This window comes from Sesamum indicum, linkage group LG13 (genome assembly GCF_000512975.1).
Source record: "Sesamum indicum cultivar Zhongzhi No. 13 linkage group LG13, S_indicum_v1.0, whole genome shotgun sequence".
Classification (NCBI taxonomy): domain Eukaryota; kingdom Viridiplantae; phylum Streptophyta; class Magnoliopsida; order Lamiales; family Pedaliaceae; genus Sesamum; species Sesamum indicum.
Window position 1 is genome coordinate 1,894,024 of NC_026157.1, and position 14,141 is coordinate 1,908,164.

The 14,141-nt window shown below is 32.5% G+C and overlaps 1 protein-coding gene, 1 long non-coding RNA gene and 1 other non-coding gene across 4 annotated transcripts; 2 read left to right on the plus strand and 1 right to left on the minus strand.

The window, feature by feature from the left end:
• On the minus strand, positions 525-3,714 carry LOC110013055. The gene is made up of 2 exons (XR_002288203.1): positions 3,275-3,714; positions 525-1,075 (listed from the first exon to the last, which is right to left on the minus strand). It is a non-coding gene; the product is annotated as an uncharacterized LOC110013055 (long non-coding RNA).
• Positions 7,946-11,277, plus strand: LOC105176106 (protein LIKE COV 3). 2 transcript variants are annotated; one of them, XM_011098809.2, is made up of 6 exons: positions 7,946-8,179; positions 8,595-8,647; positions 9,632-9,741; positions 10,416-10,583; positions 10,651-10,875; positions 10,967-11,277. In XM_011098809.2, exons 1-6 carry the CDS (start codon positions 8,027-8,029, stop codon positions 11,035-11,037), a joined length of 780 nt encoding a protein of 259 aa, XP_011097111.1. In that variant the 5' UTR covers positions 7,946-8,026; the 3' UTR covers positions 11,038-11,277. The 2 variants fall into 2 exon arrangements, with proteins under 2 accessions (XP_011097111.1, XP_011097112.1); XM_011098810.2 differs by having other exon boundaries at positions 10,759-10,875.
• TRNAE-UUC lies at positions 13,500-13,571 on the plus strand. The gene has a single exon. It is a non-coding gene; the product is annotated as a tRNA-Glu (tRNA).

Consider the following 14,141-nt stretch of genomic DNA (forward strand, 5'->3'; position numbering starts at 1 on the left):
ATTCCCAAGAAAGAATATATTGTTAATCAAATAAAGCTATAAGCGTACTGGAGTTAGTAATATAACAAATTCAGCAAAGATGAAAATGGTAAAACATATAGAATGATTCGTAGACTATGGGTAGTATCTATATAATCCACCCAATTACTCAGAAATATATGTAGTGAAATGTATGGACTTCTGATATTTCATGCTCTACATTCTACAAAAGTAAAATATCACCAGTAATGTGCTTAGTTTTTTTGGATTGTCTGTCAAACAGGTCCGATAAATTTACTTCTGCAAAATGCCAAGAATGGAGTGCCCAAACCCTCTTGTTTAATAGATGAGTTCAGTAGTTTCATAAATGGCGGGTGAGATCAAACAGCATAAGAAAAAGGCAGATTCAGTTACTTCATAAACCAGGAGAACAAACTATAGTCCAACAAGGAGGAATTAAGAGTTAATACTATTAATTATTCCCCCAAAGGTAGTTTCTACCATCCGAAGCATTCCATTTCTTGGTTGCTATCTCAAGTAATTGGTTTAAATAATGAATTGCAAAAGCACATTGAATAACTAAAATGTTAAGAGTAAGATCTAGTAACCCAAATTTGGTGGCCAAGATCTTTCATAAATACAGTCTAAAAGCTGCAAAATTTGAAGTTAGTGGAGTAACTTTTTCTCGAATAATTCTGAATTACTCCGGGCGAATTCTCAATATGCTTTAGGATGAGGGAAGAATAGTTACGGGAGCCATGCCCTATTCTTGCAACAGGTTGCCAAGTGTGCATTAGTGATGTTGCAGCCTTGAGTTTCCAGAGGTGTAACTCGAAATCCCATTTTAATGCATGTGGACATTGTCTATTGTCTAGCCATAGTTGATGATATTCACATGGATAGAGGTAGTAACAATCTTCTATCCCTTTTCCTTGCAAGCGATTGCCGCGAAATTCTCAATCGTACAGGGAGAAGGATGCCAAGACATACAAGAATGAGGGAGATCCAGTAATGTCTTAGGTGAAGTGTAACATATGATGAAACTAGAAGCACAATAAAGATCAAGGCCAAAAAAATAGCAACTACAACATCCCTCCTACAAAAGAAAAAGAGAACATCAATTAGAGAAAAAAATTAGTTGTTTGACATAATGAAAAAAAAAGGAGGGCAGAATAAAATAATGCAAAAGATCAAATTATTTTCTACATTTTCAGCATGTGGTAATATTTTAACTAGAACTAAATACATTAGAGATGACAGAAAAGATATGTCAGTAGATGAAATCTCAACATCCATCAACAAAAATGTCTAGATTACTAACTTACTCTCTCCCTGTACGCTCCACAACAAAGTGTATTCATCCAAGTCAAGATTTTATTCTTTTTCACAATAACAATTGATGCATAAGGATGCTCAATTTTTAATAATGCCAATGTGTTTTAAAATTGATACTCGACATAATCAGTTTGGTATTTTGCTACAAGCTAATGATGCTCGACACAACTCAAATATTGCTTCTACTAAGAACTTAATAAAAGTTGGTAGTGTTGTTATCTGGTTCTTCAAAGTACCATAAAGGAATGTGATTCTTTCAAACATGGGGGATACACTAGAAAAGATGCTTCTTATGCATTTATGACTTTTCAAATTCATCTTTACCATTGGAGATATTTTGAAAATCACTCATGATTTTGTCAATTTTTCAAATAAATGTCACAATCATCTGGTTGCGTTATTTTTTATTTCCCCTACAAGAACAGAGAAATAGGCCGAAAAATTTTTAACTGAGCAAGTCTGTGAGAAATTATCTTGCATTAGACCAGATGTCTCGTTTTGATGACATTGAGGGCAGGATATGTAGTTCTATCATTTATCAACTTGAAAGTTTACATGAACCAGTGATGTTGGCTCACTATATCTGGAGTTGGACGCCTAATTAGCATTTGAAGTAAGACCGTATATGTAGAGCCGGCACTCTAGCTTAAAAGGGCATTTCCTTATAAACATCCTTGATTTTGCATTTCATGCTTGCCTGTTTTCCAGATACCGATATGTTAAGACATATTAACTGCTAACAAAACAACATTTACAAAATAGCTATACATATGATGAAAGGTATTCTAGCTAGTAAAACATTAGCACCCAATATCTGTCAAATGAGAACTAGTCGACAATTCTCTGCTTTATAAAGGATAGGGAAATAGTTTGAAGAACGAATGCCTGAGCATTTGAATAAACCTAGTTAAATATTTACATGAAGCAATTTATTTCCACAAGTGACCAGAGAGAAGCAACTTCATGACTAAAACATCTAGTTAATGGAAAAAATGAAGCACATTAAGTAAACCTCTTGAGGAAACTGGAAACTAATTATGAAGGGACCAGAACAAGCAACTTCGGGAATATATTCTGATTATTTACTCAACAACTACTTTTCCACAGCTGAAAAGGAAACATTTTGACAAAATCTATACTGATAAATCGACATTGAAACCCTCACGGATAGCAAAGGATCAGCAAGAGACGCGGATTTTCCGATGCACAGTAAAATAAGCAACATCGCCCTTTTGAATTGGGAACTAACATGATCATGAATGATTTACTTTGCCAGAGCTAATAGAAATACATCTCCTCCTTCCTACTAAACCACTTTATTATCCATGAGTCCAGACTCCAGATGTATGTTCTTGAACTTCACCAAAAGGAATCAAGTTCAAAAGTCTGGTATTGAGATTTGAGATATAAGTAAGCATTAAAATAATGCAGTCCTTCAAATGTGGTTACAAAAATGAAAACTATTTACAAACCTTAGGAACACACATGTTACACAGTAGGTACGGATGTTACACAAGTAACACAACTGCATAGCACACCCCAACCCCACTATTATATCTTTTGGGCACCGGATGCTCATTTAGTCTTCCGTTTCTTTACTTCTTCTTAAGTTGATACTACTAGTTCTTAAAACTCTCATACTTTCAATTTATGGCAACTCAAAGTTTTGACTCTAACACACTAAATGCCCTGTGTCCGGTAGTAAATATATTCTAATTCGTTTCCTAGGAATCCTAAAAACGATTTGTTTTGCAACCGAAGCATCATTATTCCTTAAAATACAGGAATGTCGTAATTATTTCCCACACAAGCTCAAAAAACCTTTCTCGAAATCTGTAAAATATCATATTCAGTTATCCTTATAGAAAAACACACAACTTCAAATGCAAACAACCAAATTATCTAGTCAGCGGTCAAGGTTAACTAACTTGAGGAAAAGAGAAGTAGAAGAACGCTATACCAGGTAGAGAGAAAGGGTTTCGGAGAGAAGATGGTGAGGGTGGGCAACTTGTGCTGCGATCGGATCTGGTAATCTCTCAATTGCTCCACGAGTTTCGACCGGGTTATCATCGAATTACTGCCCCAAACAGAACCGATTCCTACCCCACCTCAGAATTGAAATGAACTGGATTAATCGAATCCAAACATCGAAGATTCTATACGTGAACCTTAGATTTAACTTCTATTGCCCCTGAAATTCCAATCCGATTTCTTTCTGCAAGTTGTATTAGCATTGAATTCCACACAAAATTTGGGGATCTTTTTGGAAATCTTTCCGCTAGAGAAGAGGAAGTGGAGCTCTCAATCATCAGCGGATAGCGTGGAGAAGACCGGAGTCTGCTTTTCCAATTAATTTACTTTAGCCCAAAATTAAGAAATACCGGACTCTACTTAATTTAGTAGTCCTACTTATTTACATCTGGTAATCTCATCGCCCTCATTTAAGTGTATATCTTTTGTAATTTAAAAAATTATATTTATTGTATTTATCATTTATTTTTTAATAATATATATATTATTTTATTGATCAAAATTCACAAAATTTATTAATATTAATAAAAATATTTACTGACTTTATATCAATTTTTTTAAATCAAAATACTCTTATATATCATTACAAAAAGATTTGTTAGACTTGCAATAAGATCCCACCACTTTAATTTCAGCCTTGGAATTACACCCATAGAAATTGTGTAGTTACAAACCTTAGATCGAGCCATTGCTTGTCGTGCTCCACCCTTACAGAGCAAGGTAGACATTTTTGTTTCCTCCTTTTTGAGGAAAGAATGCGTGAAACAAAAAGGAAGTGTTGTTGCAATTTTAATTGGACAAGAAAGGGTAAAATTGTTTTAAAAAAATAGTGTAAAATGAGTGAACAAGTTGTAACCAGCGTCCGTGTGTCACAATTGGGGGCCTTAAGGGGCGTGCTCTATTTCAAAAATATAGGGGGGTAAATTACTCTTTGTTTTTCTGAAGGAGGTATTTTGCACATTTCATATATCACAAAGGGTATTGCGCACATTCCATATACCATAATTTGAAAAATCAACTGCTCAAATTTTAATAATTATGACAGCACTGCTGAAATTGATTACAAAATCATTGTTATAACGGTAAATTCAGACCTTTAGTAACACATCGATGGGGACGGGGTTAAAGCACATACAATCATAAGTCGTGTATCAAAAAACCCAACCTAGGAACTAGAGATCCTGTAACTAGGTTCAATGGAGAAAACAAATCATATAATGACTTATTTTGAAATGCACTATCTTATTTTAATTGATTTTTCATCCCAATGATGTAAGTGTATAGTCATGTAATCAACTATGAGGTTGAGTTTACTAACTCTTCATGAGAATATGTAACTCAAATTAGTGGGATGTTAAGAGTTATAAGAACCCTTGATAGATTTCACCTCTATGAAGGTGGAGCAGCCCACTTTCTATGAGAACTGGGCTTATTCTAAAAAATGCTCATGAAAATTTTGATAGCAAAAGGTCGTAATGTAATAGCTAATACAATTTGTATTAACACATTGATTGTTATGTATGTACAGTGATACTTTATTTTTTCTAAACATTCATAGGTCAAGTTTGAGACCATTATTGGCTAGAGTAGCAGTTACTGTTTCACTAAGTGGAGGTTCAATATTGTGTACACCTTCATTATGCAAAACAATCTCGCTTCAACTAGTAAACTCTCTTTCTTTTTAAGATTAAAATGAGTGGATGATTGTTAGTATAATTGCATTTTAATATTTCAAGTATAGCCTATGTCCCTTCATTTTTCTCCATTAATGTTTTTTTAATCCACGCACACATGTTGCCAATGGGTTTGAATCCAACATCTCTACAATGAAATGTTGAGTTCGAAATCACTGGAGTGTCCACTAAGGTTAGTGTTGTTGGTGGATGATTATGACTTTAATATTTGTAATCGTCTCTCTTCAATACCATCTTCCCACTTCACCATATTCGTACAAAATATTATTCCCATTTTCTAGCTTTATCTCTTGTAACTAATCACATTATTGTTGACTAATTCACATTAAAATAGTAGATGATTTCAACACCTATAAAAGAGGACAGCATCACACATATGCACAAGATTTCTACATGCAATTTTCGATAAGAGAGAGTTATATTAGTTGTAGGAAGGTGCTCATTTGTGGAGTTTTGGACTCTATAACTTATCCAGAGTGAGTTAGAGTCACGACATTATTGGGTTGTTGTATCCTGGAAGGGATAGTCGAGACTGATACTGCTGGACTACTGAAAATATTTTACTGTGATGTGCTTGAATCTCCTCAAAGAGAGCGAAATATCTATGCCTCAGCCTAAAAATATTCTGTATCTTTTTTTGAACTGTAATTACTATTCTACAATAAGGATTAGTTGATTCAGCTCAACGCCTTCAATAGGTATATATCCTGAAAATATGATTCTCGTTGCTCGAGTGTCATAGTTAATCTCTTTCGATATTTTGTTGTACTTTGCTATTCTCGTACTTTCATTATTCTAATAGGAGAAAAAAGTTGAACCGCTTCTCGAATCCATATTTAAAGTTAATGTGAAAAATATGATTGTATTAGTAATATATATACTCCATAGTTTTTTACAAGGATGATTACATATTTTTTCTTTAAATTTGGTGTAATTATACATAAACCTCATATAGCTAGAAAAATTACTACGCTAGTACCTCTGACATTTGTTTTCATCTAATAAATAGAGTCATCCATTAGCAAAATTTATGAAATTTATTAAATCAGAAAAAAAATGAATAAAAATTCATATTTATCACCTGATTAACTTATTACTAACATATTCTTAAATATTTTCACATGCTAATGCATGTGAGGAGGGCCATCATCACCCTTATAAGGGTATTGTGGCAAGAAAATATTTGTTTTTGTGACAATAAGTTAATCATGGGTAAATATAAATTTTTATTCATTTTTTTTTCTATTTCAACACATTTCATGAATTTTAACAAATGGATCTATTTGTTGGATAAAAATAAACGTTAATGGTATTAAGTGTAATTTCTCAAAATACAAAAAATTTAATTAATAATTTTTCGTTCATTCCTATTTGATGTACATAAAAATAGGCTGGTTCAAATATGCCTAAGTAGTTCAAAAAAGAAGAAAGGAAAAGACAATCTAAGAAGCCCAAGAGGAAGGGAGGAGACCTAGAACATTCCCCCATTGGAAGACTGGGGATGTCCCCCAACTCGGACTATAATCAAAACCCTCCAAAACATTCGGCCGAAAAGACCCACACACATGACAGCCACTCTCCCACGTGGCACCTATCAACCCAAGTTCAGCAACCATCTTAGACCACATCAGCTCTAGGAGAACCTCCCTAACAGTTGGGACACCTTACAGGCGAGGGGTCTTTCAAGACAAAGAAGCCTGCATAAGCAAGGAGGGGCTCTCTGGCCGCTAGAACTCCTTGTAGGTGAAGGATCTCCCTAGACTGAAGGAGACTCTTATTAATGCACATCCAACTGTGAATAAGGACGACCTACCCCTTATCCCAACCATTCCAACCAACTTCCGCAAGAATCTCGGGAGTGAGATTCAATCCCAGCAAACGGAGACACTCCCTCTATAAATACATGTATACTCCTCCACAAGAGGGACACCCCTCTCACTCTCTAGACACATTTCTCAGTCTCTAGACACTCCTCGAATGCCCCTCTCACTCTCTAAACACCTCTCTTACTCTCTAAACTATCTCTTGAGCTCTACTAAGCATATTATCACATATTCTTATACTTTTCACCATATCACCATTTTCAATCATATTTACTTACTTTTTGTTGTATTTCATTTTGAATCCAATACTAATTTGGGCGTCGGACCACTAACACTTTTTTTACAGGTCTTCCTTTAGGATTTTCATTCGCTTCCACTCAAGCTTTGAACATAGTCCATATCCATTGGACCTGTGTGTTTTTTGCATGAATCCTATTCATTTAAAGTTAATTTATTTTATTAAGTTTAATCAATTATTTAATTTAATATTTCCTCCTCTTTATTTTAAGTTAGGATTAATTACACTTAGCCCTCTGTTAACTGTAAAATTATATTTTCCTCTAAAAAAAAGTTTAAAATTGCATTTACACCTTCTCCAAAATTCGTTGTTTATACCCGATCTCTTTCGTTAATCTTTAGACATAAAATGGTGATATTAACAAAACAAATATATCCAATTATCCCTTATTTAATATTCCCATATAAGAATTTTGTACTTACAAAGAGAAAAATTTAATAATATTAACCTCATCCATATATATATTACATTTATCCCTTTATAAGAACAAAAATATACATGACAATGTTAAATTCGGGGCTTTCTTTATTAACATCAATATTTGTTGTCCAAATTCTAACAAAACTAGGTTAATTATAAACGAAAAATTTTAGGAAAAATCTGTAAGAGATTGTTTCAAAATTCTTTTGATTTAAAAATAAAATTTCATATTTAATTTACCCTTTAAATTATATACATGCGTGTGCTATAATATATAGTTTTCTTGTGGGCTCCTTTTTTTTTATAAATAAAATAAATAGTAATTAAAAAATGCAATTACATATAAGAGAAGAATGCATGCATATGGAACACACATGTAATGTACGAGAGTTCACTGGCTTAGGGTTGCTCAGCTGATACCTCCATCCGTCCATCGGCACATAGAGATGGGAGCGAGAGAGAAGGACAGAGAGCTCGAACGCCTTATACCCTTGTCGATTGGAGGCGTATCAAACGACGACAATGTTGCCTCCAAATCCTCATTTCCCGCTGATTCACCGAATGCCTCCACCTCCGCCTCCGCCACCTTTAAGAAGGAGGTTTGTTCTTTTTCTTCTCTTCTCCCATTTACATGTTTTCTGATCTCAATTCAACTGCGAGCATCTCTCGGTTGAATTGCATGAATTGAAACAAAAGAAGAGGAGGTTAATTGAATTTATAGGGCGATGTTTATTATTCCATCGATTAGAAAATTAAGTTATGGTTTACTGATTGTATTGTGCTGTAGGTTGATTTCGTGGGTAACTTATGTGTTTTAATAATTTATGGTTATGCTCTAGTGAATGTATGCCTCTACAGAGTTCAACTAATTTGGCAAAGAATTGGTTTTTGGTTCTTGTTTTAATTCAATGTCATGGTTATCATGAGAACAATTTTTGTTAATGTTGGAAAGAAGACTAAGATTTGGTCGAAAGATTAGTACGTAGAAACGTCCTAATTTTTTGTCTTTTGTAGGCGTTCCGTATTGCTGTTCGTGGTTGGGCATGGAAAAAGTTTATGACAGGATGGTTAGTTTGATTATGCCTCGAACTGATGCATAATCCACATTTTCTGTATCATTTCGTGTTCCTCGTTAAAATTATGTTTGCTGCTGAATCTGATCTGGCTCTGTTTTACTTTCTGGTCTTGCTTTCAGAATGTGGTTTTTATATGCTCTACAACAAAACAAAAGCTTATAAAAACTGTTACATTAACTTTCCTTGAGTTAAAATGGGAACCTTGCTAAGACACCTTGACTGAGTACTCCTATATGATCAACGACTTATTCTATGGAGTCACAACGATCTAATGATTTTCCAAGAAAGAATACCTGAAATCAGAAATATACTTTTACTCCCTTTTGGCCGCTACTCATTAACAGTGATGTATTAGTATAAAGATAGGGGGTGTCCGAACTTTCCGTTTCTCACAGATAGCTAATGCAACTGCATTTTCACCTTGCAACCTCTTAATATTCGGAGGATGACGACATTTACAGTGACGCAGTGGTATACGTTCTATTCTCACTTCCACGTACCCTCCTTACATATAAATTATTCGACTCAATAGATGAAAACTTGAGCCAAATCACTGCTAGTGTTGGATAAATAAATCACTTGCAAGTTTTTGCGATATTCAAATTAATTTCTTATTTATTTATGTACTTCTGAAGTTGTTTCCTGTTATATGAATGTTAAGACATCTTTAGGAGGGAAGTGTACAGATGTGGAAACTTAACTCGAACAGGCAGTTAGGAGGTCATCATGAAATTATGTGCTACTTAACTAAGTAGACAATTAGGAGATCTTTACGAAATTATGTGCTTTGTTTGTTTTTTTTTCTGGCTTGCATTTTGAACATTAATATTCTCCAGCACAACATTGATCATTCTTCATCAACATCTAATTGGCAATCATTTATTTCCTGCGATGATGTCTTCTATTTCAAGATTAGACTGCATTTTTTGTTCTCGTAATTTTTTCCACTAATATTAATTTTGATATTATTTGCAGTGTTATCTTATCTCCCTTGATCATCACATTCTATATTACATGGTGGTTCATTCATTTCGTGGATGGAATCTTCTCACCCATCTATGATCATCTGGGCATCAATATATTTGGTATGCATATTAGAAATTGTTTATTACTCATGTAGCCTGCATGCATAATTATGCAAAAGATACTTATTTGATGCTTCATCTAATCAGTTATTTAACATGTATACATAATTATACTAAAGATGCTTATTTCATGCTGCATCTAAATAGAATTCACACTACAGAGTGATATAATACACAATCCTCAGATCAAAATATAATAAGGTTCACCTGGTATAGATGTGGCTTTGACATTGATGTTAAATTCAGTTAAGATAAGTAGTACCTTTTGTTTTTTAAATTCTTTTACATTGGCCATTTCATAGTAAGCTAAATTTCATCCCTTTGGACATCTCAACGAACACGGTAGTCACTTTTTGATCATATAAAAATGTTTAATTCCAAAAAAATGTAAACTGCATAGACTTATTCCAATTTGTTCTACAACATGCTGCTTTGCCTGCATTATTATGAAATGCAAAAATAATCTCGTTCATGGCACTTGATAAATTGCTTGACATACAAGCTCTTTAAGAAACTGTACTATCATAAATCCAATGTGATTTTCACTTCCTAGCTTTCTGCCAAGTTTATCAAGGAAATAACTGAATTAGCCACTGTTCAAACAACATAAATGGTGTTTTGGCCATATTAAATATAATTAGCTTATATTTCTAGTTTTAACTAATAATGGACAGGTCTTGGATTTGTAACATCACTTATTTTCATTTTCCTGGTTGGAGTGTTCATGTCCTCATGGGTGGGCACCTCACTTCTTGCACTGGGAGAATGGTTCATTATAAAGATGCCCCTTATGAGCTATATATATGCTGCCTCAAAACAAATTAGTGCAGCTATTTCTCCAGGTAACTCTAATATGCTTACCAAGAACTACACGTGCTTCAGGTATTGAATTAGATATTACTTGTTCAGATCAGTCATCTAAAGCCTTCAAGGAAGTGGCTATTATAAGGCATCCCCATATTGGGGAGTATGCATTCGGTTTTATTACATCATCTATCATTCTCCGTAAAAGTACAGGTTCAGAGGAGCTTTGTTGTGTATATGTCCCCACCAACCACCTTTATCTTGGAGATATCCTTCTTATCAATTCAAAGGATGTTTTGAGGCCTAACCTTTCTGTGAGAGAGGGCATAGGTAAAATCTTGAAGAGACTGTCATAACTTAGACTTGCAATGATATTTAGGGGCCACTGATCCTGATGTTTTCTCTTTCGCTTATGGTGCAGAAATTGTCATATCTGGAGGAATGTCTATACCAAAGCTATTGACTACTATAGATTCAGAATTTAATTTGTAATCTCCACAAAGAGAAGCTCAATGGGGATTTTTGAACTTTTGTAGGCTAGAACTACCCCGGTCGCTCTATTTAGATTAGATTTAGATTACAGAGACCGCCCTGATGCATCTCAAGTTGTGTAGAAGAAAGGCCCTTGATCTGACAATGTGGATATCATAGAGACATATTTGTCTCTCTCTCTCTCTCTCTCTATCGAACCACTGTAGAATGCTAAAGCATAGTTGAAAGGTTCCCAGTTGAGTAGCTAGCTATCCATGCTCTTCTTTTCTGTAATGTGATAATACTTGAGAGCTTTCACCCTTGACTGGTAAGGCATTTCGCAATACTCTCAAATACATTTTGACCCTATGTGAAAACATATGATGCGACATCAGTGTTTTGTCTAGAACTCTTTCTTCATTCTAAAATTTCTAATTCATGTCATGTTAAGACATCTTTGCTTTTCGTTTTCATCTTTGGTGAGTTCGAGTAGAATTTAATATCTCATCTGCGACACATTCCTTATTTGTTCGATTTTCTTGATTCGAAGCTTATTAGGAATATTCCAAGCGCATCCTATTACATAGGAAATGTGAGAAAGCTCCCTTGTAAAAGGAAGAAATACAAATGAACTTCTCCTATGTATTAAAATAGGGATAATTACACTCCCATAAGGTTTGGTGTAGTTACATCTAAACTCCCTGTGATTTGAAAGATTATATCTAGCACTCCTGGTATTTGCTTTCGTCTAACAAATAAGTCTCTCTCTTAGTCAAAATTCATTGATTTTACTAATATTAACAAAAAAATCAGAAAAAAAAAATTATATTAACCCTTGATTGACTTATTACTCACTTATTATAGGTTAAATGAATCTTTTTATGATCAAATTATCATCAAATGCGATGATATTATTACCTAAGTACAATAATATCACTGATAATTATTTCGGAGTAAATATTATGTAATGATTTAATTGTTTAAAGAAATAAAAACATAATTTTTTTTCATACAGTTTTAGACCTTTGCTTTTGCATGTGTAGGACTAAGTAGCATTCCACAAGAAAATTTTGGAACTGATATTTTATAGGACTAATTTGATATTAACCTTATCATGTTCCAATATCAAATAGGTACATTTCAAAACCTCTATGACATGGCTTAGGAGTGAAAAGGTTGGAAGAGGAGTGAGCAGAGAGCATAGAGGAATTATGTAATAGCATGAATAATTTTGCTTAATTAAAGTATAAGCAATTATGTAATAGGATTTTGTGTATTTTTATGTATTAGTTTCTTAAGCGCTATTGTGACCAATTTTTTTTTATTCTTGATATGATAAAAATTTTGGTTTGTAATATTATGTCGTAATTTGTCATATTTTTTTTATTTAAATTTTAAAATTATTTTTGTGGTTTATTTTTATTTTTTTTAAACATTAGAACTAAATTTTAAATAAATTTAAATTTGCATATTTTCAAAATAAATGAAAGTGAATGTAGACCATTAGTTGAAGGGATGCGATTTAGATCATAGATTAAAAGATCAAATATGAAACTTAGGCTATTATTGATAAGATCAATTTATATTAATAAAAATCCAATCATTATGTTTAGATTCATTTTGGGTCATCTTCAACATTGCCCAAAACAGTTAAGACCCAAAAAAAGACTAATTTTTTTTTATTTATTAATAGAGTTTTTTTCAACATAGTTAAATTTTTAACTTATTCTTTTCATAAATTGCAAAACATAAATATATTGTTAATTAAATTGTATTTATTTTATAAATTATTGAAAATCTAATTTGTGTGTTTCTTGTTAAATTTTCATTGGAATTATTATTGTTGTCTCATTAAGTCGAATTTACATATATGATTGAAAATTTAATATATATATATATATATATGTATTAATATACTACACAAATTTGATTTTCTCCTATTCCAAAATATGAATTTCAAGATTTTAATTATAAACAATTAATTATTTATTAAATATATCATTATTATTTTGAAAAATAAAGACAAAAGCTTAGTAAATAAATGGTTTGCCGGACAATTATAATTACAATAATATATATAATTTAACCCACCCACAAATAAAATCATATATACAAATATAAATACGTATAGAGAAGACATAATTTGACAATAAATATTGAATTCTGTTTTCCAAAAAATAAAACCAAGTCCAAACATACAAGTACCCATTTTAAACTATTTTAAATTGTCTCCAAATACAAATTCAAATATATATATATATATACTATTTTTAAAACATATTTATTATTTTATTTCTATCTCTATCTTCACAAAATAAAACAAAAACACTTGAAAAAATGAGTCCAAATGTAATAAATAGTTTTTAATTAAAACGCATAAATATTTATAATTAAAAATATAAAAAAAAAACATAAAAAATAAAGCATGAGGGTTTTATTTGCACGTTTAAAAAATATTTAGTTACTACTAATAAATCAACAATTCCGTTGTCGTCCAGCGGTTAGGATGCCTGGCTTTCACCCAGGAGACCCGGGTTCGATTCCCGGCAACGGAAATTATCCATTTTATTCCTCCTCTTCACATCATAATTTTAGATTACTTCATAATGTGTCCTAATTACTTTTATATTTTAATGTAATAATTTCTCTACAAGGAAAAAAGCACAAAAATTCAAATTTGGGGACATTTTGATAACCTGAACTCATCAGCAAGAGTTAAATAATGATCGATGCATGCTTTGATTTATTGTATTTTGTCAATTTTTAAACTTGATTCACGAATAATACAATTATTCCCAACTTGTTCTCTCAATAGAATCAAGTCTGCTTGAAGAAAAGCTGACATTGTGTTCGAATTAATAAATTTGAAAATAAAAATTCGAAATTTATAAAAATAAACTCTTGTGATTGATTTTAATAGGTGCAGATAATAAAATAATTCCATAATATTAATAAATTTTGTGTTCTTTTGATGTTGAAAAGCTTCCTTGAATCCTTCCTTTAAATTCAAATCATTCCATCCAAATATAATCCGAATTTGCTGCCTCGACCTCGAGCTTTCTGATATTAGACAGCAGTGACTGTTATGAGCTATATTTGAAAAAAAACAAAATTCAATTCTAACT